At 38.1% G+C, this 23,867-nt stretch overlaps 3 protein-coding genes and 2 long non-coding RNA genes across 5 annotated transcripts; 3 read left to right on the forward strand and 2 right to left on the reverse strand.

Annotated features, from left to right (window-relative positions):
• The first annotated feature begins 8,813 nt into the window (after positions 1-8,813).
• On the forward strand, positions 8,814-9,648 carry LOC147567536 (uncharacterized). The gene is made up of 3 exons (XR_015237755.1): positions 8,814-9,088; positions 9,211-9,265; positions 9,538-9,648. It is a non-coding gene; the product is annotated as an uncharacterized LOC147567536 (long non-coding RNA).
• Positions 9,649-10,423: 775 nt separating this feature from the next.
• On the forward strand, positions 10,424-12,443 carry LOC147567537 (uncharacterized). Its single transcript, XM_086657432.1, has 4 exons — positions 10,424-11,023; positions 11,093-11,230; positions 11,382-12,120; positions 12,226-12,443. The coding sequence occupies exons 1-4, from the start codon at positions 10,424-10,426 to the stop codon at positions 12,441-12,443; spliced, it is 1,695 nt and encodes a 564-aa protein (XP_086513558.1).
• Positions 12,444-12,553: 110 nt separating this feature from the next.
• LOC147567538 (uncharacterized) lies at positions 12,554-14,054 on the forward strand. The gene is made up of 4 exons (XM_086657433.1): positions 12,554-12,972; positions 13,103-13,274; positions 13,356-13,741; positions 13,820-14,054. The coding sequence occupies exons 1-4, from the start codon at positions 12,554-12,556 to the stop codon at positions 14,013-14,015; spliced, it is 1,173 nt and encodes a 390-aa protein (XP_086513559.1). The 3' UTR covers positions 14,016-14,054.
• A 1,000-nt stretch (positions 14,055-15,054) lies between these two features.
• On the reverse strand, positions 15,055-16,014 carry LOC147567539 (uncharacterized). The gene has a single exon (XM_086657434.1). It carries the CDS (start codon positions 16,012-16,014, stop codon positions 15,055-15,057), a length of 960 nt encoding a protein of 319 aa, XP_086513560.1.
• A 638-nt stretch (positions 16,015-16,652) lies between these two features.
• On the reverse strand, positions 16,653-17,754 carry LOC147567540 (uncharacterized). The gene is made up of 3 exons (XR_015237758.1): positions 17,694-17,754; positions 17,496-17,582; positions 16,653-17,003 (listed from the first exon to the last, which is right to left on the reverse strand). It is a non-coding gene; the product is annotated as an uncharacterized LOC147567540 (long non-coding RNA).
• Between the last annotated feature and the right edge of the window lie 6,113 nt (positions 17,755-23,867).

Genomic DNA, 23,867 nt, shown 5'->3' on the forward strand with positions numbered 1-23,867 from the left:
TTAGTCTCTCTACTTTCAACTAAGGAGTGGCGGGACTCATGATGATGCATAAAATGTCCAGACGTTGACTAACGTCTGAAGAGTCAAAGATCAGACCAGAAGTCTCTTGGAACGACTCGGCTTAAGGCAGCAGGACAGCTAAAAATCCTGATGGTCCACCACACATTCCCCTAACTAGGAGGTCGGCCGGAAGAAACCAGCTCTGCACAAAACGCCCTCGGCATGGATAGATCAGCCCTGGGATCTCTAAAGGAATAAGGGGGTCTCCACAGGTTAAGCTCATATTTTACGCCCAGAACTGGGAAGATATCAGCGTTGCGCAACCAAATGACTTAATCCTGGACTTTCCAGAAAGATCTCAGTCGGCCACACATCTTGAAGTGTTTAAGCCCGATCGGACTCCACGTATCTAAAGGAGGAAACTTCTCCTTTAGAGTCTACCACTCCGGCAAGATATATACAAAGTACCCTTGAACTTAGGAACTTTCACTTATCAAAGATCCGGGATAGACTCGAAGAGAAACCCTAGATATGCAAAAGAGGTAACTTCTATTACGGTTTAACGGCCACCGCCTCACCACCCTACTAATCACAGTCGGCCTACATTCGCCTATAAAAGCCCCCCCATATCTTCCTTTAAAGGACACGATCTTTAGAGGAAAAACACACACTCTCTCTGAAAATACGATCCCTTCATAACAAGAAGGATCACCCCCCATAACAAAGTTCTCATAACTCGCCCCCAAAAGGATCAATCAATATTCATTCTTTTACTGCAAAAAGCATGCAACCGAGTACTAAAATTTACCGAACACCCCCATCTCCAAATGACCAAAATGCCCTCAAGTGTGTCTTTCTCTTGATTTTATCCGTTTTTCACACTGAACTTCATAAAGACACCTGGGAAAGAGAAACACACAATTCATCATAATAACTGCTCGAACTGGACTAACTAGCCCGAGTTAAGAGATTCAGATGGGACATTTTCATGTCTCATCGGAGCACCCTGACTGTCTTGAGCGTCGGAGCGGTTTTCGAACCCTTTGCAGGTTTTCCCCCCTCGGGAACAGACGAACAGGAGCAAGGATCCAGGAGCTGGAGCAAGGAGTCAAGAGCTGGAGCAAAGAGCGAGGAGCAGGAAGAAGCAGAGTAGCAGAGCTAAACAGAGGAATCTCTCCTCTCCAAACAGAATATACCATCATAACAGAGGTTGTCATGCATCAACTCCCTTTTTCATGCTGATTTAACCGGGAGCCAATTTTCGACATCAGCATAATCCACCAAGAATACTAACAATTACCTCTTTTGAAGAGGCTGGACTACCAGCAATAGCTAGGCTATCGCAGATCTTCTTGATCTTAGCAAGAAATTCAGGAACGGAATCATTTTCCTTTTTGCACTCTCTCAATTGTCTTTCAAATTGAAGAGTATGTGCAATAGAAGAAGCAGTAAGCGATTCTTCAAGATTCTTCCATAACGGAGCTGAAGAACTTGTTCCAACCACATAAAAAACTACTGAATCAGAGAGATTCGAAATGATCCAAATTAGAAGTGTCTGTTCTTCATCAATCCATTCAATATAATCTGGATTGCTGATCTCTTTATCTTCATTGACATACTTGTTAGGACAGGGTCTTGTTCCATTGATTAGCCCTAAAACTTTGTACTCTTTCAATATTGGAAGAAATAAAGACTTCCATGCTAGATAATTGTCTGATTGAAGCTTAATTGGAATCACATTTCCCATTGAATTGATCGAAAGTGATGTAATTTTACTTGTATCCATTGTTGAAAAGATAAAAGTCACAAAAATTTAGAGTTTTAGAGAGAGAAAGTCGAAGGTTGAAGATGAAGACATTTAGAGGTTTAGAGAGAGAAAGTTGAAGGTTGAAGATGACTGGAAGCTTGAGGTTCAAGCTCTGATACGATAGTGATAAACGAAATCTTCATTGATTCACCAAAGTATTTACAGCAGTTTATATAGAGGAGTGAGATCAGTAACTAACTCTATAACAAACAAAGTAACGAACTATAACAACCCTCTAACAACCAATTAACTTTATTATCCCATACAACACTGACCATACAACACTCTTACAACACTTGTACAATTAGAGTGATCCTGAAAACAAGGGATTTTTGTATATTTAGAAACGTGGTAAAGAAAACGGGATTCCAGATGCAAATTCAATAAAAAAAATCTCGCTACTTTGCCTGACAAAGTTGCAAATCTAGGTGAACACACTAAACCAACTCCATACGTCAAGAGTTTTTTGCTCTTCACCAAAGAGCATCAGGTCGTAGCACCAGAAGACTGTGTCGTACTTATTAAAAATGATCTAACTGATTTGTTTGGCAGTACTAGTACGATTTGCCAACGATTTCAAATACTCATCTTCGTCTTCCTCGAGGTAGAGCTTTTTTGTAACTGAATAGTCGTTGGGCTTTTACGATGCTTAGTCTGCTTTTGCATTATGAGGCTTACCCTGTTGAAACTGCTCAGTCTTCACCAAAAACTATTCCTTCAATTCCACAGTGTTCGACAAGTCTACAGGACCATTTACTTCTCGCGTAACAGAGCCTATTGTCAGAGTGCAACACTCTGGAGAAGACTTTGATTTGCTCTTTACGCGAAGGGTGCAGCGGGATAAAGAGATTCTCATTGAGAGCATCGCCTGAGATTTGTTCGTTGTTCACATAAGATTTAAAACATTACTCTGCTCTACTCCGTTTTATTCTTCTTAAATTATACTCGTTTTCTAATTTCTATGCGACGCAACAAGATTTCTTCTAACTTAGAGGCTTAAAGTAGAATTGGATCTCCAAGGTGAAACTACCAACCTCTAGGGCAGAGGTGATAAGCCATATAAAAATTTAGGAAACTTCTCATGCAGAGTTGAAGGTCTCAAAATCAATGAAGGATAAACTGGAAGATGCTCTTTCAAAGGCCATAAGGATCGCAAGTGAGGAGCGAGCAAAAGTTGGTGACTTAGTTTTCACTATCTCGGATGCATATAGGTGTTTCAATGCTTTCTTGTAAAAGAACTGGCCAGCTCTAAGATAAACTAACTTCTGCTAACAACATTGGAGGGTAGGCCAGGCCAAAAGATTGAAAAACTCGACCCCGCCTTCAAAGAGTATTCAGAGGCGCAGATGCGACCGAAAGGCCTCATGCAGCATGATCTTAAAGTTGCTAACAAACAAGTTGTAACAAGTGATTCAATTATTAGGCCAAAAAGCTAGAGTTGAAAGATCAGATGTTGGAAACTTCTTGATGAAAATATGTTGTTGATTGATTGGATCCTTTAATCGAGCTTTAATTTCTATTAATTGTCTTCCCAAATAGATTTTACAATCTTTTCATTGTTCATGCTTCATAATTAGATATCTCATGCTTTTGCGTTGTTAGATGGAATGTGCTTGTTAGATTATGAATGATAGTTAAAGCAGTATAATCTTTATAGGATAGTCAATTAGAAATACATGATTATGAAATGTGTTAATCAAGAATATCTACCGAAATCTGAATAGTTCATTATGTTAGATTTTGAGTTATAATGAAGAAAAGGGATTAGTTAATTAAGTGCATATTTTAGAAAGTCAATTTATGTGGTGGAATAAAATATCCTAGATTTCTTTCCCACCTTGATTTCATTCTTCTTAGTTTATTATCTTTTTTCTTTTTAAAATTGTTTCCAAAACAAAATCAGTTTTATGAAAGGGGTGTTAATTTAAGATTTAAGGCGAATTCACTTATCCTTGAGAATTGACATCGGACTTACGAACTTACTAAAACTTAGTCTCGTACACTTGGGGGAATAGACCAATTTTGGGCCTATCACAGATTATTAGGCCAAAAACCTAGAGCTGAAAGAGCAGATGCATGAAACTTCTTGAAACAAAAGCTAGAGCTGAAAGTCGAAGTTCCTAAGTGCATCCCCAATGGCCCTCCATAACACCATGGAACTGGAAAGTTTTCAGACTTCTGTGAAGATTGACCCGCCTAATTTGGTGGGTTACTGTTCATCCCACCAAAATGGTGGGATGGGTGGGTCCCCCATTTTTAGGTTTTGATTGGGTCCCTTTTTCTTTATTCTTTTAGTACCTTTAGTCATTTTAATATTTGCGTTTGGTCCTCATAAAATATTTTTATTTGGTCCCCATAAAAAAATAAAATGTAGTTATAGTTTTAGTTTGTAATTTATGTCTTGTAATTGCAATTACTATTAGAATAAATTAATTCTTGTCTTATTTAATTTGAAAATTAAGAATTAAAAATGATAAAAGTGAAATTTAGTGTGGTGAATAGTGATTTGGTGGAATTTTAAGAGTTTTATAATCGCAATAAAAAATCTGAAATTACAAAAAAAATTGGTTAAGACTCCTTTTTGGTGTTTTTTTTGGTTCTAACCGTTGGGGGTGCTATAAGGAGTGCAAATCTTTAAAGGACCATAAACGTTTAATCAAATAGGCAGCAACCTTGCAACTGGATGTTGGTTGGCATGTGATCTACAATACTATGAGGTTCCAAACGCAGTGTCGATATCTAAGTTTCAGAGATTGACATAATGAATATAGTGAATCAGCTCAACGTCGAGTATGGTGTCAAAGAAGACATAGAAACTAAGTCCGATAAGGATGAAGATTTTTGATATATAAGTTCAGTACAGTGGAAGCGATGGTGCTTAAATTTTTCCTGTGTCTTTCTTTTCATTTTTTGTAGGTCTACCACCGTTGTTAGTCGAAGATCAGATAAGGAGCATCCTTGCAATTGGATGTTGGTTGGGGATGTTGGTCATCCTTGACCAGCCAAGAAGTTATCAATTGACTTAGAGACAAGTGTCAGAATCCTGAATACGGACAAGTTAGACTTTGATATAACCAACATAGGGTGGAGCCGAAAGAGCTCTTCCGCTTGAGCCTTGGAATGTGAGGTTGGCACGAGTCTCGTAGGTATATTTAACTCTGTCACGACTTAAGGACTGGCAGAAGGGTGGGTCTGAGTTAACTCGAATACCGGAGACCTTGAATGACTAGTTTTCAGAAGTAAGCTCGACACCTTGAGCTTTGCTCTATCTGAAAGGAATTGATAGTTGCGCGAAAGGCCAGATAGGGCCAAAAACTAATCTTCCTTATTAAGAATATATGATCAGATGACCATGATAAAAATATTCCATTAACGGCCTTGCCACGTGGCCCTCATGAAGTTGTTGACTGACCATGCAAACGTATATAAACAACATAGATTTGCCTCGAAAAGAGATCTGAACCTTAGCTTTTGAGATTTCATTAGTCTTATCCTGCACATTGAACTGAGTGGGCATCGGAGTGTCATTGAAGGTCTACCCCCAAACCCTATCAAATCATGAACAACAAGGAGGAATCATTGAATCAAAGGTAACAAGGAAGACTTTTTGAAGATACAAGGGAAGCCACTTTTCGACATCATCATTTTGACATTAAAGGAAGGGGTGTCACTTCAGTAACCCCAAGTCATTTCTCGCCACAAATCTGAGAATCTTAAAAACTATTGAGCACTCGAAGCAACCATCACCATCCCCAGGGATGAAGATCTAGTAGAAGAAGTAACCTATCTTAAGAAACGAAAAGATGAGAGATGCCGACACTTTGTCTAGCTAGGATTCTAGTATCCATTCAGTGCCTCGTAAGCTCAGCAAGAGGGTGTTCGATAACGGCAGTAGCAGATCCAAATATGGAAGTTTCTCCCGTGGCGATATCAGACAATAGATGGAGATTCATATAAGAAGAGTTGAACATAATCCCAATAATTAATGAACGGTGAGGCAGACCTCACGATGAAGATCAAGATATGGTAGAGACGGTAGAAGCGGAAGTAGTAAAAATAGTATAGTTCATTGTCTCGAAAGACACGATGGTGGAAGGCATGTTGGTACTGATGATGTACAAAATCTCCAGACGTTGACTAACGTCAAGAAGTGAAGAGTAGACCTGAAGTTCAACGGGTCAACCCGACTTAAGGAAGATGGACCTTGAACACTCCGCCACCTAGGCCCAGAACTGGGAGGTCGGCCTGGATCAGCTAAGAGGATTCCAGCCATGTTTCGTCAATAACATGATTAGATCAGCCCTGGGATTCTCCAAAGAAGTAAGGGGCTCCACGTAAGCAAGGTCGATGCCTCACGCTCTAAACTGGGGAGGCAGAAGCGCTCCGCACACTTACCGACTTAATCCCAAATTTTCTTAAAGATCTCGGTTGGTTAAGGATCTTAAGTGTTTGAGCCAGCTTGGGCTTCAAGGGTCTCAAAGGAGAAAATATTTCCCCAAAGATATATCACCTCGGCAGGATATCTACGAAATATCTTTGAACATAGAAACTTCCGGTTATCCGAGATACGAGATAAACTCTAAAGGGAAACCCTAAATACGAATAATAGGTAACTTACCCAAAGGTAGACAGCCTAACACAGCCTATAAAAGGTCCTCCCCCCCCCCCCCATCGTCTTCCATAGACACAAGCACTTTTCATTGGGTAACTCATACTCGCCCTTTAAAAGGTTCAATCTTTTACTGAAAACAGCAGTCGGAGCGGTTTCTGAACCCTTTGCAGGTTTTTCCCCTAGGTTTCTAAGGAGCGAGGAGCAAGGACAGGAGAGGAGAGCAGGAGCAAGGAACATCTCACTCAAACCAGACGAAATATTACATCATAACGGACGCTGTCATGCATCAAGTCCCGGTTTCTTTTTGATTTGACGGAAGGCCAAATTTCGACATCAACAATTGACACTAGAAGGAGGGCAAACTCTAGCGACACTATCGATTCGGTAACCCGATTCCTTACTTGGTTTACAAACTAAACCACTTTTACCTTTTCCAAAAATCATGTCTTCAGAGGACCATACCCCCCGAGGATCCTAGGCTAGGCTTCCCTTGTTGGAAGAACTCTTGGCTGAAATCGAGCAGCCCCGGGCTGACCACCAGCAAAGAGAATATAAGATGCACGAGCTTCTAGAGAACCTCCGCAAACTTGAAGAAAAAGTGGGGCTAGCGCAGAAGGAGTCGACCATGAAAGAAAAGCTAGATAGCATAAAGACTCGAGCTCGCAAACCTTTTTCCACACCTGTCGATGTTTTCCCACCAGGGCCGGAAGCAAGGCATGTTAGTGCCCTCGACCAGTTGAACTTAGAAAGTGAGCTAGATGCAGCAGGTATGTTAAATCCCAACCGACCCTACATCCCCAAACCGATGGGCATTGGGCCAGGGTGCATTAACGACCCAGCCATTAGTGACATCCTCGTGCATCAAGTAGGAGAGTTAACTAAGATATGCGAGAAAAGAGAGGCCTCAACAAGAGCAGTCATAAACCTCCCACCCGTCAGAGCAAAAATACTGGAAGCAGAGAAGCCCAAAAACATCAAATGTCTTATTCTCGAGCATTACCACGGGGTGGAGGATCCGGAAGTATTCCTTAATAATTACGTCTCGATAATGAACCTTAGGACGACCGATCGAAACGTATGGTGTTTGGTTTTTGCTACGATTCTAAAGGGGCCAGCTCAGGCGTGGTACCAGGCCTTGGAAGCCGGCTCAATAGGTTCTTTTGAGGAACTAGCAGAGGCCTTCTGCAACGCTTTCCGAGGTAACCGCTCAATCAGAAGAAAGACGGACAACCTCTTCAACATCGCCCAAAAGAAAAACGAGTCCTTAGAAGATTACTGACAACGGTTTCGGAACCTTATGGTGCAGGTTCCTGGCCCCGACCAGAAAATTGCTTTCGTCGCTCTCAAGAGGCGCCTCAGGCAAGATGATATTGTACGAGAGATTTCCGATCATGAACCCGACCAGAAAAGTCCAGCATTTCATCAGAAAGGAAGACAATTATAAGAAGATAAAAGAGGTCGCTGGGATCCCATACAATACTGAGTCGTCCACAAGGAAAGAGCGGTTTCGGAACCCTTTGCAGGTTTTTCCCCCAAGTTTCTAAGGAGCGAGGAGCAAGGAGAGGAGAGGAGGAGCAAGGAGCTGGAGCAGGGAGCATCTCATTCAAACGAGACGGAATATTATATCATAACGGACGCTGTCATGCATCAAGTCCTCGTTTCTTGTTGATTTGACGGAAGGCCAAATTTCGACATCAACATGTACCACTGACTCTGGATCACCTGTGTTGGTAATACTCTGAAAAAAATACTGAAAAAGGAATTATCATTGATTTTAAAAATCTCTAGACCCATCTTCGAGGTAAGATCACAATGGATTTAGAGGTCATGGCATAGAAAGAAAATGTAACCACAACGAGTTCAGAGTTTTTTTAACGAATATTGCGGTGGAGCCTAAGGTAATATCAACGACCATTAAAAACTTCTGATATGGAAGAAACCAAATATCGATGCATAAAAAATCTTCTCTAGATGAACCTTTTGCTCTACCTATCTTTCACCAAAATTAAACAAAAAATTAACCAGTAATTCAATGTCGTAATCAACTGAAGGGAATATCGAGGTAATTGTGGTTTTTCCTTCTTCACTTCGAAAGGAACACTGTACGGTTTTATAAATATATTAGGTCAGCAGTCCAACTATTGATAAAATATTTTCTTTAACAGACGTTTGAAGACAAAAAATCTTTATCGTTTCTGCCGTCTCACTCGTCCAAGAAATCCTAGAGAGAGAAATCTAAGAGACTGGTGGAGACTTTACACCAATTGGTACAAGCATAGTCGCAGAACTCACAATTCTCATTGATGTCTCTAACATTAATTGATCAAATGTGATAGACAGGGTTGTGGCTGAGAATTTGAAGACCTTATGTCAAATATAGGGGTATTTTTAGGGGGATTGGGCTGGACGTCCAAAAGGAGGCCCAAAATGGGCTGGGCGTCCACGGTTGCCCATAAATAAACGAGAGGTCCAAAATGTCAGTCCGGGACTTAAAATGACGGAAACAGCCCCCAAGTTCATCGAATTTACGCCCCGTGCCATTGAAAATTAACCGGGATTTGGCGAATTTTTTGGCGCGATTTCTGACTGATTCGAGGGACGGAAGTGACGTTTCCTGCAAACGGTCACTTCCACATTAACTTCTTCCCACGCCGAGTCCCTCTTCCCAGGTAACTTTGCTCCTTCTCAAGAAATTTCTTTCTCCAACTTTGTCTTCATCCTTCATCTTCCTCCTGCATCTTCCTCCTTCAACTTTTACTTCTGAAGGCAAACAAGTTTTTTTGAAGAAAAGGAAGGGATTCAAGTCTGTTTGGAGAAAGAATCTACAAGTTTGTGAAGGGATTCAAGTAGGTTTTAATTCTATCTCATCCCCCTAAACTTGTTTGATAAAAGTTTCTTTGATAAAAGTTTTTTGAAACCCTAAAATTTGTGAAAACCTTAACTTTCTGACGCAGATATGGTGATTAATCTTTCTTTTTGGACGCAAGATTTTAGAAACCATTAAAGTTTATAGAAATGATCTCTTATTGTTTGTTTGAAACCCTAGAAGATTTTAGAAACCCTAAAAGTTTTTAGAAACCATAAAATTTGTGTATAATCTTTCATTTCTTTGACGCAGATATGGTGAAAAGTAAAGATACAAACAAGAAATCAAAGGGTGTGACTATCATAGAACCAACTTCCAGTAGAGAGATATCAGTAAAGGAAAGACCTATAGCAGAAATTCTGGCTAGAATAACTAGTCCAAGAAAGAAGAAGGTATGAAACTGAAAAAAAAAATCATTTGTTCTTGAAAATGTTCTGGTAAATGTTTTTTATTCTGGTAAAAAAATTTTTGTTGTTGAAAATATTCCTGGTAAATAAATGAAATTCTGGTAAATGTTTTTTATTCTTGAAAATATTTTGTTTTACTGTGATTTGGATTTGTCTAGTGTTCATGGGAATAATATTTTGTACTGTAAATTGTTTTATTCCTGGTAAATAATTTTGTTTACTGTAAAATGTTTTGTTCCTTGAAAATATTTTATTGTACTGGAATTATTTTGTTCCAAGTGATATGGATTTCTTCATGGGAATAATGTTTTGTTCAGTAAATTGTTTTATTCCTGGTAAATCATTTTGTATACGGTCAATATCCATTGTAAATGTTTTGTTCCTTGAAAATGTTTTTGGGTTCCTGGTAAAGATGACAATGCATTTCAAGTGTTTGTTGTAATGTGTGACACAACAGTCTTTCCTGGTTGTTAAATTTTTTACAGGTAGAAAGTACTGAGAGCATTGAAGTAAAAGACAATGCAGAGAGAGAAAGGAAAGGCATGAGAAAAGCTGCACCAGAGAGAGAAGAAAGCAGCAAAAAAAAGAAAGGAAAGAAAACAAAAACAGAAGTTGGAAACTCAACGGGTGAACGGAAAAATAGACCACCCAACCTTGCATCACTGGTGCCGAAGGCTTACAAGTATGCCCTTCGAAATACGTGGAGACAAATGAAGAACACATATCCAAAGATGTCGACTAAACAGAAAGAGTTGTTAGCCGCTACTCCATTTAAAAATTTGGTGATGGCTTTTGTTGAGGACAAAATAGATTGGGATAACATAAACAAACCCAACAAGGCTATCTTTGAAATTCTCTGCCTCTATTCTAGTTCGACAGAAGGGTTTACGTTGGCGGGGAAAGAAATGCAACTGAAACCTGAAGATGTGGCCTTAATTCTAGGTATGCCATTGTCAAGAGAGGTGAGGGAAGTCTTCCCTAAAAATAGATCAGTAAAGCAGCCTGAAATAGATTTTTGTATGAAGTACTTCGGTGAAATCCCTGGAATGATATCATGCATACAAATATCCAATGCACTGAGAATTGCTGTCAACGGAGAGGTAGATGACATGGATGTGATCAGGCTGATCATCATGTATATTTCTGCAAGTGTTTTATTTGCTCCGCTAACAGGTTACAAGGTTCCAATGCGTATTCTCTTCAACTTGCATACAATGGAATCAATTCAAACTTTGTGTTGGCCAACAGCAGTCCACTCATTCCTAATTGATCATATCAATAAGTACCCCAACGACCCACTGAAATCTTCAGGGTGCCTTGTATTACTTCCTGTGAGTATGTTTTTTATCATTTAAATTCAAACTTAACTTCATGTGTCTCATACTCTATGTTTTTTATAGCTGTGGTTTTGTGAGCATACTACATGTTTTGATCGAGAAGAGAGGTTTAGGGATGAGGTGCCTAGGATCGTGAGGTGGTCTTTGATCAATATAGATGATACATTTGACCAGAAGCTTGCAAATCTTACTGCAGAACAGGTATACATTTGATCAGTGTTAATGGGGAACTGTTTTGTTCTGGGAAATAGAAAATGAACCATTAAATTGTTTTGTTCTTGGTAAATAAAATTATTTCCTAGTAAATGTTTAGTTCCTGGTAAATAATTTGGTTTATTGTACATTAAATCAGGTCAGTGAATCATTTGTGTACCCACCAACTGATCAAGAAAAAGAGTTGCTGTCAGCCCCAAAGAACACAGAAGTGGTAGATGAATTGCTTCTAAGAATTGAACAGCTACAAAAGGAAAATGCTGAACTTAAAGAAAAACTGCGAGAAGCGTGCATGGATAGGGATGATTCTTACAAAGCATATGAGGCACTCTTTCAAACCTTTTTAGTTCCTGTAGAAGAACAGGTTAGAGGAGAAGATGGCCTGATCAAGGTTGCGGATAATGTGGAGGAGCTACACGCACAGAGGCGTAAGGGAAAAAGTAAGATGGAAGATCCAAAAGATGGGGAGAAAGAGAAAGAAGAGAAACAGAAGATAGAGGAGAAAGGGAAGACAGGGGAGAAAGAGAAAGACAAGAAAGATGAGAAAGAGAAAGACAAGAAAGATGAGGGGGAAAAGGGTGTAGAAAAAGATGATGAAAAGGGAGAAGAAGATGATGATGGAGAAGAAAGTGATGATGAGGGTAGAGAAAAAGATGATGAGGAAGATGATGAGAAAGATGACGAGAAAGATGATAATGAGGAACAAGATGATGACAGTGACGAAGATGAAAAGGAGAAAGATGGAAGCGAGGATGGAAGTGGCAAAGAGGAAAATGAGAAAGAGGAGAAAGATGAAAGGAAGGACAAGAAAAATGATCGGAGTAATAAGTATCAACTTAAAGACAGTGACGAAGATGATAGCGATGGCAATGAAGATGGTAATGAAATAGTTTCTATTTTATTTTATATTCTCAGTAAATATTATTCTTTTCTAGTTTTATTTTTTTTCTGAGAAAGTATAATAAGCATGCTAAATGATGAAGGCGATGAGGGAGAGGAAGAAAAGAAAGGCAAGCTGAATGATGAAGGCGATGCTGAGATGGATGATGAGGATGAGGTTCGAATCAATTTGTCAAGTGAGGAGCCAGGGTGGGTGGATGATACTTATGAAAAAGAGAAGCCTTACAAGAGAGGTAATGTTGGCAAATTATGTGGTGAAATAATTAAAGTTTCCGAGTTTGTTAAAAAATTATTTTTCTGAATATACATTATTTGACAGAGAGTATGAAGGATGATACCTATGAATTCCCAAGTTTTGATCTTAACTTTGGGACGCAAATTGTTGTATGGACTCCACCACCACAGCCGGACATGGTGAAGAAGGGAGATGAGGTTTGTAAAACAGCTGAAGAGAATTTCTCCGATATTGCAGAAATGGGGAGAGCATCGGTGGAAGAAGTATCCAAAAACTTGGATCATGTTGGAACAAGTAGAAAAATTACATCACCACACGTCAGCCCCCCAAAACGAGTAGTATCGAAGACACATAAAGGGTCAATTACTATACCAACATCTCTTATCAAAAGGGTAAAGGATAATCCCAGAACACGAAAACAAACATCCAAAGGAGCAGCTGCAATTAAATTCTCTGTGATTGATATAGAGTCGATAACAATGAAGAAACAAGTGAAAGAACCAATAAGTAACTGGAGAAAGGGAGGATTATGGCCCTACGTCCAAGAGAAAGAGAAATCACTAATGCTAGAATTCATGACATACGGGTGGACAAGGTAAATAACTCAGTAACTGGTAAATAATTAAATGTCTGGTAAACAAAAAAATGTATTGTAAACAAATTGTGTAGAAAATTTATATCTTTCTGGAAAGTAATTGCGTGGCTGGATTGAATTCTATGTACAGCCTCGAAGTGTGGAACAAGGACAAAGAACATTGCCTGAAAGCGAAAGATTTGGATAAACTTATGATGAATCGGGGATGTGACTCGCAAATCATAGACTGGTTTGAGGACCACCTGGCACAGGACGCCAGAGACGTGAACAAAGAAGTTATTTTCCTATCTTCATTGCTTTTTGTAAGTTTCCTTGTCAAACATATAATTCATTTTTAAATGGTGTTGAGTAAATAGTAGTCTAAAATATATAACAATTTGCAGACCTTGATCAAACAAGAGCGGAGTCAGGCAAGTATAGAGGCAAATTTAAATCAGCGGCTGGAAGCGCAATACATCAAAGATCATACTACAACTTTGTGTGCGCCACTGAATACGCCGTACACAGATGACTCATTCGAGGGTCATCATTGGACTCTGCTTGTCTATGAATTCGAAGAAAATGAGTGGAAACACTACAACTCTTTGCAGCGTGACACTAACCTGGCTAACCAATGCAACAATAATGCAAAGAAATTTGCATCGCAGCTGGCAGAAACATTGATAAAGATGAAGTGCACACGCAAACGAAGTGGGCAATACGCTAAAGAAAGGATGACGAAAAAGATATCCTATGTAAAGGAGGTTGACTGCCCTCAGCAAGGGGATAGGTGAGTCTAAAATTAGATTCCTTACTTTAGTAGTTATTAAGTTTCTTTAAACTCACATTTTATTTTTGAATCAAACAGTCCAGACTGTGGACTCTATGTAATGCTCCAGTTGGAGGATATCTTCAACATAAGCAACCAGTCCAATTTCCCGGGGTCCTGCACGCAGCTGGAAACTTATGCAGACAAAGAAAGAAGAAAGAGGGTAGAAGTAACTTTCAAAATTTTGGAGGAATCAAAGGAGGTATGGAGAAGGATGATAAATGAAGGGTCATAAATATTTGTTTATGTGAAAATTATGTTTGTGTTTTTTAACTGTTACTAAGTACTGGAAAAAACTTGGAAAGTTTTGTTATTGTGAAAATTTTTAAGTTTTACTAAGTACTGGAAAAAAATATGTTTTCACTGGAAAAAACTTGTTAATTTTCCTAAAATATGCCGGGAAAACAAAGAATTTCCGGTAAACAAAAATATGTACTTGATATAACTTAGGAAAAAATATTCTAAAATCCGGGAAATATTTAACTTTCCGGTAAATAAAAATATGTACTCGACCAAACTTAGAAATTTTTCCGAAAAAATCCCGGGAAAACAAATTATTTCTGGTAAATAAAAAAATTTACTAGACACAACTTAGAACAAATTGTACTGAATATATTTTTGAGTAAAAATATATTCAGTACATATTTTTACTCAAAACATAACATGCCGAAGCTTGGGCAGAAGATTGTTTTTCCCAAAAACTTAGAAATTTTTCCCAAAAAAACTTAGAAATTTTACGGAAAATCCACATGTACTGGACAAAACTTAGAAATTTTGTCCCAAAAAAACCCGGGAAACAAAATAATTTCCGGTAAATAAAAAAATGTTCTAGACAAAACTTAGAAAAAATCCCTTCAAGATAATATATTCTCAAAACATAAAATAATTTTCGGTAAATAAAAATATGTACTTGACTTGACTTTGAAAAAATATATTCTGAACACTGGAAAAACTTAAACTTTCCGGTAAATAAAAAAAATTACTGGACAAAACTTAAACTTTCTGGTAAATAGAAAAATGTACTGGACAAAACTAAAAGTTTCATATAATGCATTATGTTCAAGCACAATACACACTAACAAAATATAAGATAATACATTGACTTTAAACACAAATACATTAAGTTCGACAAAAGATACAAAAAATATCAAAGCAGCACAAGGCTAAAATATAACTCTCTTCAAAAATTTGAAAAGCTCCCAACACTGTAAATGCTTTTCAAAGTTGTAGAGTGCCCCTAGTTTTTGCTGCTGATATAAAAACGATTTCAATCACTAAATCGCTTCGTTGCACGAAGCACGGTTGTGATAAGAGAGCTTTTTACACCTACCGCATATCCGCTGCCTCTTTCTAAAGTTTCCAGAACTTTCAATTCTTACAGAACGTGGTCTGCCCGGACGTTTCTTGGTTAAAGGAGGAAGTATCTTGCTGGCTTCCTCAAACGTTGTTGGTTGATCGAAAGATGGGACAGGGTTTATGGAATGACTATAAGTCTTACAGTTTGCATCCGTTGTAACAGCGGGATCAAAAAAGGATGATGAATCACCTCCATGCACTTTAATACACAATATGGCATGCTCACAAGGGATACCTTGGACTTGCCACTTACAACATGTGCATGTAAGAGCCCCAAGGTCTACAGAGTGACTCGGCATGGACATTACTTCATACACAAATTTACCTGATTGTATGCACTTCCAGCTACAGGCAACGTTGAATCTAGACTGCATTTTTTCGTTGACCTTAGGGCACAAGAAAGAGTCCCAAGTTGCCGACTCAGTTCTTCTGGCATTCATCATGTTCATAATTTTTATCCTCAACATATCTAGCATTACGGTTATTGGAAGAACTCTCTCATCCCTTATCCACGAATTGAAGGATTCCGAGAGCGAAGAACATATTAAACCGTACCTTTTTCCTGGAAAGAAAACATCAGCCCAATGTTCCGGATTTACAGAGTGAAGAAATGCATCCACGGCATTGCCACCCATGACTACGAGTTCAGAAGTGTACTTCTGAAAATCAGATATAGTAAGGGCTCTAGCCGCCTTAAACATGAGGGATTGGAAATAGTCCGACTTCTTCGCACCATTCTTTACACGTACATTCAAATTGTTTCTTAGATGCCAAACGCAGAATGAATGGTGCGCGGTTGGGAAAATGTTCCAAACTGCATTTATAATACCATTGTGCCTGTCCGACATAAAAGTCAAAGACTCACTAATATCAACCATTTTCGCCTAGTTACAAAAAAACCAGGTCCAGTTTTGATCATTTTCTACATCAACGACAGCATAGGCGAGAACAAAAAAACCTGCAAAGTACATATGGCAGTAGGAAGAACAGGAAATTAATTAATATTTCAGCCTAAATCTTTAGGTTAGGAAATAAAAAAAACCAGTAAATAAAATTGTGTACCGGACGGAAAATATTGGTAAAATACTTCCCATCATTGCCATTCTTCGCTACAGCTGCAAGAATGCACCCATTGTATTTCGTTTTCGCAAAAGTACCATCAACAAATATCAATGGGCGACAGTGCTTGAAACCTTGGATGCATGCTCTAAGAGAAATAAATATTCGAACAAAACGGTGGGAATCTTTATCAACTTGAAGATTAATTACACTATTAGGGTTAGAACGTGATAGGGCATCAACATACCAGTTGAGTTTGGCATAAGAATCGGCTTCCTCCCCATAGGCCAAAGAAATACTCCTGTTTCGAGCCTTATATGAATAGTAGTAGCTGAGTTGAATTCCATATTCTTTCTTGAAAGATCTTACAATGTCTTTAGTACTTTTGGTCGGATTCTCCCTAATGTCATCGACTATTAATAAGCTAACAGTTTTGGTTGATAATCTTGGCTTATTCTCTGACATTATAAAATCTTGACATGTGTGCACAGGGTTGTAAGCTTTTAGAACAAACATTGACCTTGACTTCAGAGGAGCCACAGCGTGAATGGTCCAAGAACATTTTGGGGATTTGCATACGCAAGTAATACGATCAAGATCATTCTTCAAATAATTAAAATTATACCCGTGCTTTATTGAATATCGTCCAAGTGCATTTCGAAAGGCGTTGGCGCCTCCAGGGAATTCCTGCCCCAAATGTGTAAACACCTCAGGCCAGCTAGCAGACCTTAGAGGTTCAGCCCTGACAATGGCAGTACATGCATCCTCAACCAAGAGAGAGGAATTTCTTGAAAAATCCCGTGGGAGACTGCACAAAACAAAACTCTTTACTCAGAAAAAAATTGTTTTCGGATAAATCAGAACAAGAAAAACATATCATTGGCAGGAGAAAATTTAATTTAGGTAAGGAAACAGTTTTGTTTTCGGTAAACATAAATATTTACTGACCATATTCTTGTTCACGGTAAACATAAATATGTACTCACCAAAATTTTAAGTATTCATGTATACTGAACCAGAAAACTTTTTTATTTACCATAAAGTAAGAGATGGTTATAAGTACACAACAAACAACAATATGTAATGACTTCCACACATACTTATTAGACATTTGTTACTGGTTCATATAAATGGCACAGGTAAATTATTATTAGGTAAGGAAACAGTTTTGTTCCTGGTAAATAAAAATATGTACTCACCAGAGTTTGGATTCCGGTAAATTAAAATGTGTACTCACCAAATTATAATTTTAAGTAAAACAATAACGAAACAGTAAAGTTCAAATTAGTTCCAAACTTACTTATTAGATACGTGATTGTGGTTCATCATTTCAGATGATGTTGCAGCAGAAGTAGATGAAGTATAGCCGAAAAAATCACGCTCCAACCTGGATAGAGAGAGAAAATAAAGAAGGTATGAAACGATAATTTAAAGAAAAGAAAAAACAAAATTCAATATCCATTGTATACTGTTACAACTAAGTTGAAGTTTGTTTCACCAGAGAGGACGTCGTGCAACAATGTCCCCAGAAAGCATTCCTTCAATATCCATTGTATACTGTAAGGAAAAGAAAAATAAAGAAGGTATGAAAAGATAATGTACAGAAACTTTAAAAAAAACCTTTCACTTTGTCTGTCATTTTGGAATGTCAAAGTTTCAACATAGATTTAGATGAGTACTTGTTCATTTACAAAAGGCATTATCATCTTCCCTTAAAAGAACAAATGGAATATTCAGCTTCCTTAAAGTCTATCATTGAAGACAAATAGGTTGGAAGACAAATGGAATATTCAGCTTCCTTAAAGTCTATCATTGAACAAATGGCATTACCTGAAAAGGTTGGAAGATAAGAGCAGATTCTGGTTGGAAGATATTAAGACAGTGGGTGGTATAAATAGGTTGGAAGATGAAATTTGAAAACTTTTCAAAGATTTTGAAACTGATCAATAAAGAAAGAGCGGGATCCCAAAAATTTCGCCTCAAAATTTGGCAAAATGGGGGGGAAACTCAGGATTAATGGAGGATAATTTAGAGAGAGAAAGAAAAGGAAAGAAGAAAGAAGCAGTTGGCACGAAATGGAAGGGAGGAAGGATGTGATTGCCTGTGAGATAGGGACGGGTATTTAATGATCCCTCAAAAAACGTGGGAGAGAGAAGGGCTGGGTCAAGTCGAGGGGCAAGAAAGGAAGAAAAAAAAAAGGTAAACAAATATTTTCCCTGACATTAGGACATGCACCTCATTTTTAGGCAACTTAGGATTTTTTTTCATTTTACCCCCCACTTTTTGGACCCCTGGCTCAAAAATCCGTATTTATAAGCAATCACAAATGATTCAAGTATACAAAAATCAAATAAAAAAAACCTTTTTATGCAAGTAATTATTAATATTTTTTCCAACTACATCCACTTTCCATATTACAAAAAAAATGAAAGCTCGTTGTTTCTAAATTGATTTAGGACATTCTTTGCCAACATTGCTTGCAAAAGCTTAAAAGATCTTAACTTGCAGCCATTGTTCGCAAACAACTGAAATATTATTGAATTTGCAAACATAGTTTGCAACCATTCAAACCAAAAATTTAGATTTGCGTTTCGTCGTGGTATGTACAAACAGGAGGATGTTTGTGTCACCATCCTTAATTTGTGGTATATGAAAATCTTAATAAAAAACTAGTGTTTTTTTTTGTTGGGAAATAAAAAACTAGTCGGGCGGGATAAAAGCGACTCATGAGGTACTTGTAAAAAAAAATGTTGCGCTAGATACCTGATGAACACAACTACTATACTTCACCACTGAGCTACAACACAATATTAGTTTATGTTGTGCTGAAACTTTACTTAATATGGCTAAACTTTGAACTGAAGGTAAACCCTTGGTTGGGGCTCTTGTGGTGGGGGTCTGATGTAAACGCAGCGGAAGATAATAAAAAGACTAAAACTTGATCAAATAAAAGAGAAAATACGATAAACTATAATAAACTTGACTGATAATTTCTGAAATCTGAAAAACAAAGACAGACCTGACCTCCTTTTATAGAAACTTAGACACTTCTAGATAGACTCAAACTAGGATTCCTAAATATCAAAGATACTCAAACATAGAAACTTCTAATCCTAGACTTAATAGGAAATACCCAAACATAGAAACTCTCAAATCCTAACCCTAATGGACTCGGTCGTGAGGCCCTCTACCTATTCCGCCGTGAGGCCCAATGGCTTGGTCGTCAGGCCCAGTACGATCTGCATCAGCCTCCCCTTCTCTCAAGAGGTTTGTCCCGAACTGTTTGGTTAAGAAAAGTTTGACTTACCTGCATAAGATAAATTCCACCAAGGCGTTGCGTAACTCCCACTTCGAACGAAGTTCGCGTTGGAAGTGAAGGATACTAATTTGCAAGAAATCACCAACCTCATTCTCAGTCTCATATGTAGGGATTTATACCCTTATACTAGTGTTTATAGCGGAAATAAGACATCTAATGTCTACACTAGTATCCCCAGGATCACATGCAAAACTAGTAATTAATCTAATGGAGATAGTAGATTACCTTAATCGCTTTTCCCTCGAACTAGTTGAATTGATTGAAGAAGACCAAGAGCTTCAAGTGTAGCTCCTCTACTTGGGACACGAGCAATCAATTTGATCTCCCACCTTGTTGTATAGCTAGCACACCAATGGTGGTTGGAAAGAAGAACACCTTCTTCTTTGACTAGATAGATAGTAATGGGAATTAGCTCACTTTCTCCTCTCTACTTGATGTGGTAGAGTAAGAAAGCTTAGAGAGAAATTCCACACCTTATTCTCTGCCCTAAGAGTGTTTATATAGAACCCTAATAAGAATCCACCTCCTTTTAGGTTTCCTAAAACACCCTTTAGAATAAGATTTAGGGAAATAGTCGAAAATAGCAACTATTGGTATTTTCTCAATTCCCTAAGGATATGACGTCCAAAACCAGCCAAAATTGGCAGATTTAATGTTCATAACATAAGGAAACGTCCCTCCAAAAATCAGCCCAATCCAAGCCCTAAAAGTCCCCGAATCGGCTAAGGCCCAAAAACCCTGTTTTTGGCCCTTTTGTACTATCTTTGCCTAATTCCTTTTTAGGCCTATGAGATATGTTTATGGGACACTCCCATGATTATATCTCACTCCCACTAGTCATATCCTAGATCAATTTGTCACTCTTATGTGTAACCCGTTGTAGGATCCGATCGAAGTTAGCCGCGAATTACTTCGTAATTCGACGATCGTAGTTGGTCTCTAGCTACAACTCTACGATCCCTAAATCAATCGGACTTGATGATCTTCCACATCAATTATCCTATCCGACAAATTGTTCGCATTGTCACCTTGGTCGAAGGACATCTCCTTCAACTCCTTCAGACTCCCACTTGGACTTAGAACAAGTGCAATGCCTCGATTCCCGTGTCAATTTAGTATCCCATCTGATACGTCACGTCATTCAGACTTTCTTGATATCCGAGTACAACTGTAAAAGACAAACGATTAACTTTTAATCCGTTTGAGCGCGGCCACGCATTTTCAGTTGCTACTCATCAAGTGGCCTTGAGACACTTTGTACCTAATGTGATTAGGGTGACACAATCCATTCTTGCGCTCCCACTTAACTTCATGTCTATCCTGTCCTTCCCAGTATCCGTCTTTATAACCTCCTTTTACGGCGCGGCGTTTGACGGAACCAAAGTCGGACATTCCTTTCATAAGATGAGTGGAGCACTCATGTTTTGAGGAATCTCTCCAATTGTCTTTATGAGAAGTATTGACGTTCATCACGAGTGATGTACTTCTCATTTGAGGGTTATCCAGTGTATAAACCTTTTACACACCCACGTAGTCGAATAGAATATACTATCCCTATAGCCCATGAAACTGCGCTATCCCATCGACTCCCGTGCTAGTCTTCGTGAGTCATTGTTGTCCATGCAATGACCTGGACCAGGGTTTTTGATAATAAATATTCCAAGTTCACTTAATAGGGTTTCATTCATCAGATCACGTATCTGACAAACCTATTCGGAATGTTTTATCATCAATGGACTGTCGTTTAAATACTAAACCAAATTTAGACGACTGGTGAAATAACTCTTATTATTTCTGATAACGAGAGTTGTAAATCTGAGCCTCTTCCGTAAAACTCCTTTTACCCACTCAATTTTACTTGTCGAGGTTTAAAATTATACCTCATGCCTTAGACTGTGTATGAATCTCATACTATGTCTTAGGTGACAGTTTAGTTTGACTACCGTGGTAGTCGGTTTTAAACTTTGCTTATTATCAATTAATTTGAAGATTGCTAACTTCAACCTTGATAATATCTAGTAACTTTTACTAGAGTTAAGGCTTTTAATTCTTTGTGTAGTATTTGCAACAGTTTCCGGCTTTAACACTTTTAGCCTACTTTCCTTCCATGTCTGAAAGTTTGCTACCATGACATGTTCAATTTTTGTACTACTTCATCCTTTAGCTTTCTAGGATGTTTCTAAGTAGTGTTTCGGTTTTCAAATCCGAATTTGGATGTTTAAATGCTAATCATATCCAATATGATTGACTTTATGTATTCGAACATAAATCTCTCTCTCATGCTTGTTTGCTACATCGGTGTCTTTTCAAACTCTGATTTAGCAACGCTCTTAGTCATGAGTTTTGGGTCGAAATTATTTTAGACTTTCCGAGTCTTAGATTTTCTGTTTCGGATCTCAAGCATCTCAGCGTACTGAGTCTCTCTAATCCTATCATCCTTTTGATCTATGCTTATAGATCTTCAGATGCCCAAAATGGCATTTTATCCTTTTGTGTGTGGTCCTTTATTGAGTCAGTTCGTTACTGTTATACAACATCTTATGTCGTACTCAATCTTTTGTATGCACTCTGCATACGGACCCGGAAGGTTTGTTTCTCCCACTTACCTTCTTGAAACTCGTGATTCAAGATTATCTTCATTCCTCAGGAATCAAACTTCTTTGATTGCCTTTTTGAATCGAAGATTCTAACTCTTGCGTGCTTTTAATCCGTCGATAGATTTCTGAAGCATGCCTATGGACATAACTTAATTGGAAGAATCTTATTCTTCTTGTCTAGTTTCGGGAAACATGAATGTTTCCATCCTTCTCAGTTTTCTACTTTGGAAAACCAATTTAGGTCTTCTGTTGACTTAAATTATCAAGCTTCATGTCTTTACGAGATATGGATTCCACGATGATTTTGGCTTCTAGCCAAAATCTAGAGTCAGTTTCCGTTTCTGCGCAGGTCTTTTATCTCTTCAGAAATAACCTTTATTTTCTGAGTCTTTAAGATTTTATTTTGACCTTTCAGGGCTTTGGAACAACAATTTGGAATTTTCTCAATTACTTTGAGATATTCCTTTAGAGACACTCGCTTTGAGAGTTCTCCTGCGAATGACATTCGCTTTTGTGCGGTGGGTTTACAAGATCATATCTTTAACCTTTCCTTTTCCGAGGAGCCGCAGTTTGTTGCTCTTGGTCGAATTTAATCGTCTTGTACAAGTTTCATGATTGTTCTTCATGACTCTTCATGATGATCGAATTAATTCGACTTGTACTTTTCTCCCACTTATTCTTGTAATAATTAGTACATTTCTCCCAGACTACTAGGTGTGCTAATTACTAGAAGAATACTATCATGAGTAACAAACATTTTGTTCTCTTGATTGATTGTGGAAGAAGCCCAAATTTCTTCTAAAAGAAATTGCGTCAGATATTAGCTAGTTTTTGTAATGCTTTTACAAGCTTAGCTGTTAGACGGACTTTGGTAAGTGTGAAAACAATCGTTTCTAGAATATGTCCAAAAATATTTGGAAGACTGGCTTAAACCCATCTTTGATCGAATTATGCATAGCAATGTTCGATTGCTCCCACTGAATCCACCATCCCTCAGATGTGTTCCATGGAGCGAGTTGGGAAACGGTTTCTCAACTCCTTTGATGATTATCAAGAATTTGACTCAAGTTTTTACCACTCCAATCTAATCGGATGACTTAAACTCTCTTGTCAAAATGATTCTTTTACTTCGGTTTGTACTTTGTTTGAACTTTTCAAACATTCTGACTTATACTTTATGATTTGTACATTTCCATACTTCATGAAGTTATCAGCGTACATATTGGAGTAGCTCTCGTTAGCTTCTGCAAGTAAACTTATAGGTCTGCATAACACTGTATGAGTCCTAATAGATTACTAGTCTCTATGCCTTTTGAAAAGGGTGACTTTGTCAATTTAGTCCTTAAGACCTAATTGACAATGCTGAAGTTTAATGAGTTTGAATCTTTTGATTTAAGCCATTATCAATGTTAACCTTCAGTTAATTTCACCACTGGTTTAAAACATCAGACGTTTCTAGAAGAACAAAATAATCACTATTAAGTTCTAAGCTAGATCAGTGTCTAAAAGAAGACTTTGATCCCTTTCAGCATCCTTAGCATTACTGCTTCTGCTCCCTCTTGGATCTTTACTTCTTTTAGTCAAGTATGTAATTCCCTTAAGCTCCCACTGAGCCGCTCATCTGGTCTTAAATACCTGATGAAGGAATTTTACGATACTTGTTTTTAACTTTGTTAACAAGGATACGGAACCGGAATTCATAATTCCATTCCTTTTGTCCTCCAGGTGCTAAAGGTAGTTTTCTTTTTAAATGGTC

This window comes from Eschscholzia californica, unplaced genomic scaffold (genome assembly GCF_041429995.1).
Source record: "Eschscholzia californica isolate CP2 unplaced genomic scaffold, dmEscCali1.0.p SCAF_1, whole genome shotgun sequence".
NCBI classification, from domain to species: domain Eukaryota; kingdom Viridiplantae; phylum Streptophyta; class Magnoliopsida; order Ranunculales; family Papaveraceae; genus Eschscholzia; species Eschscholzia californica.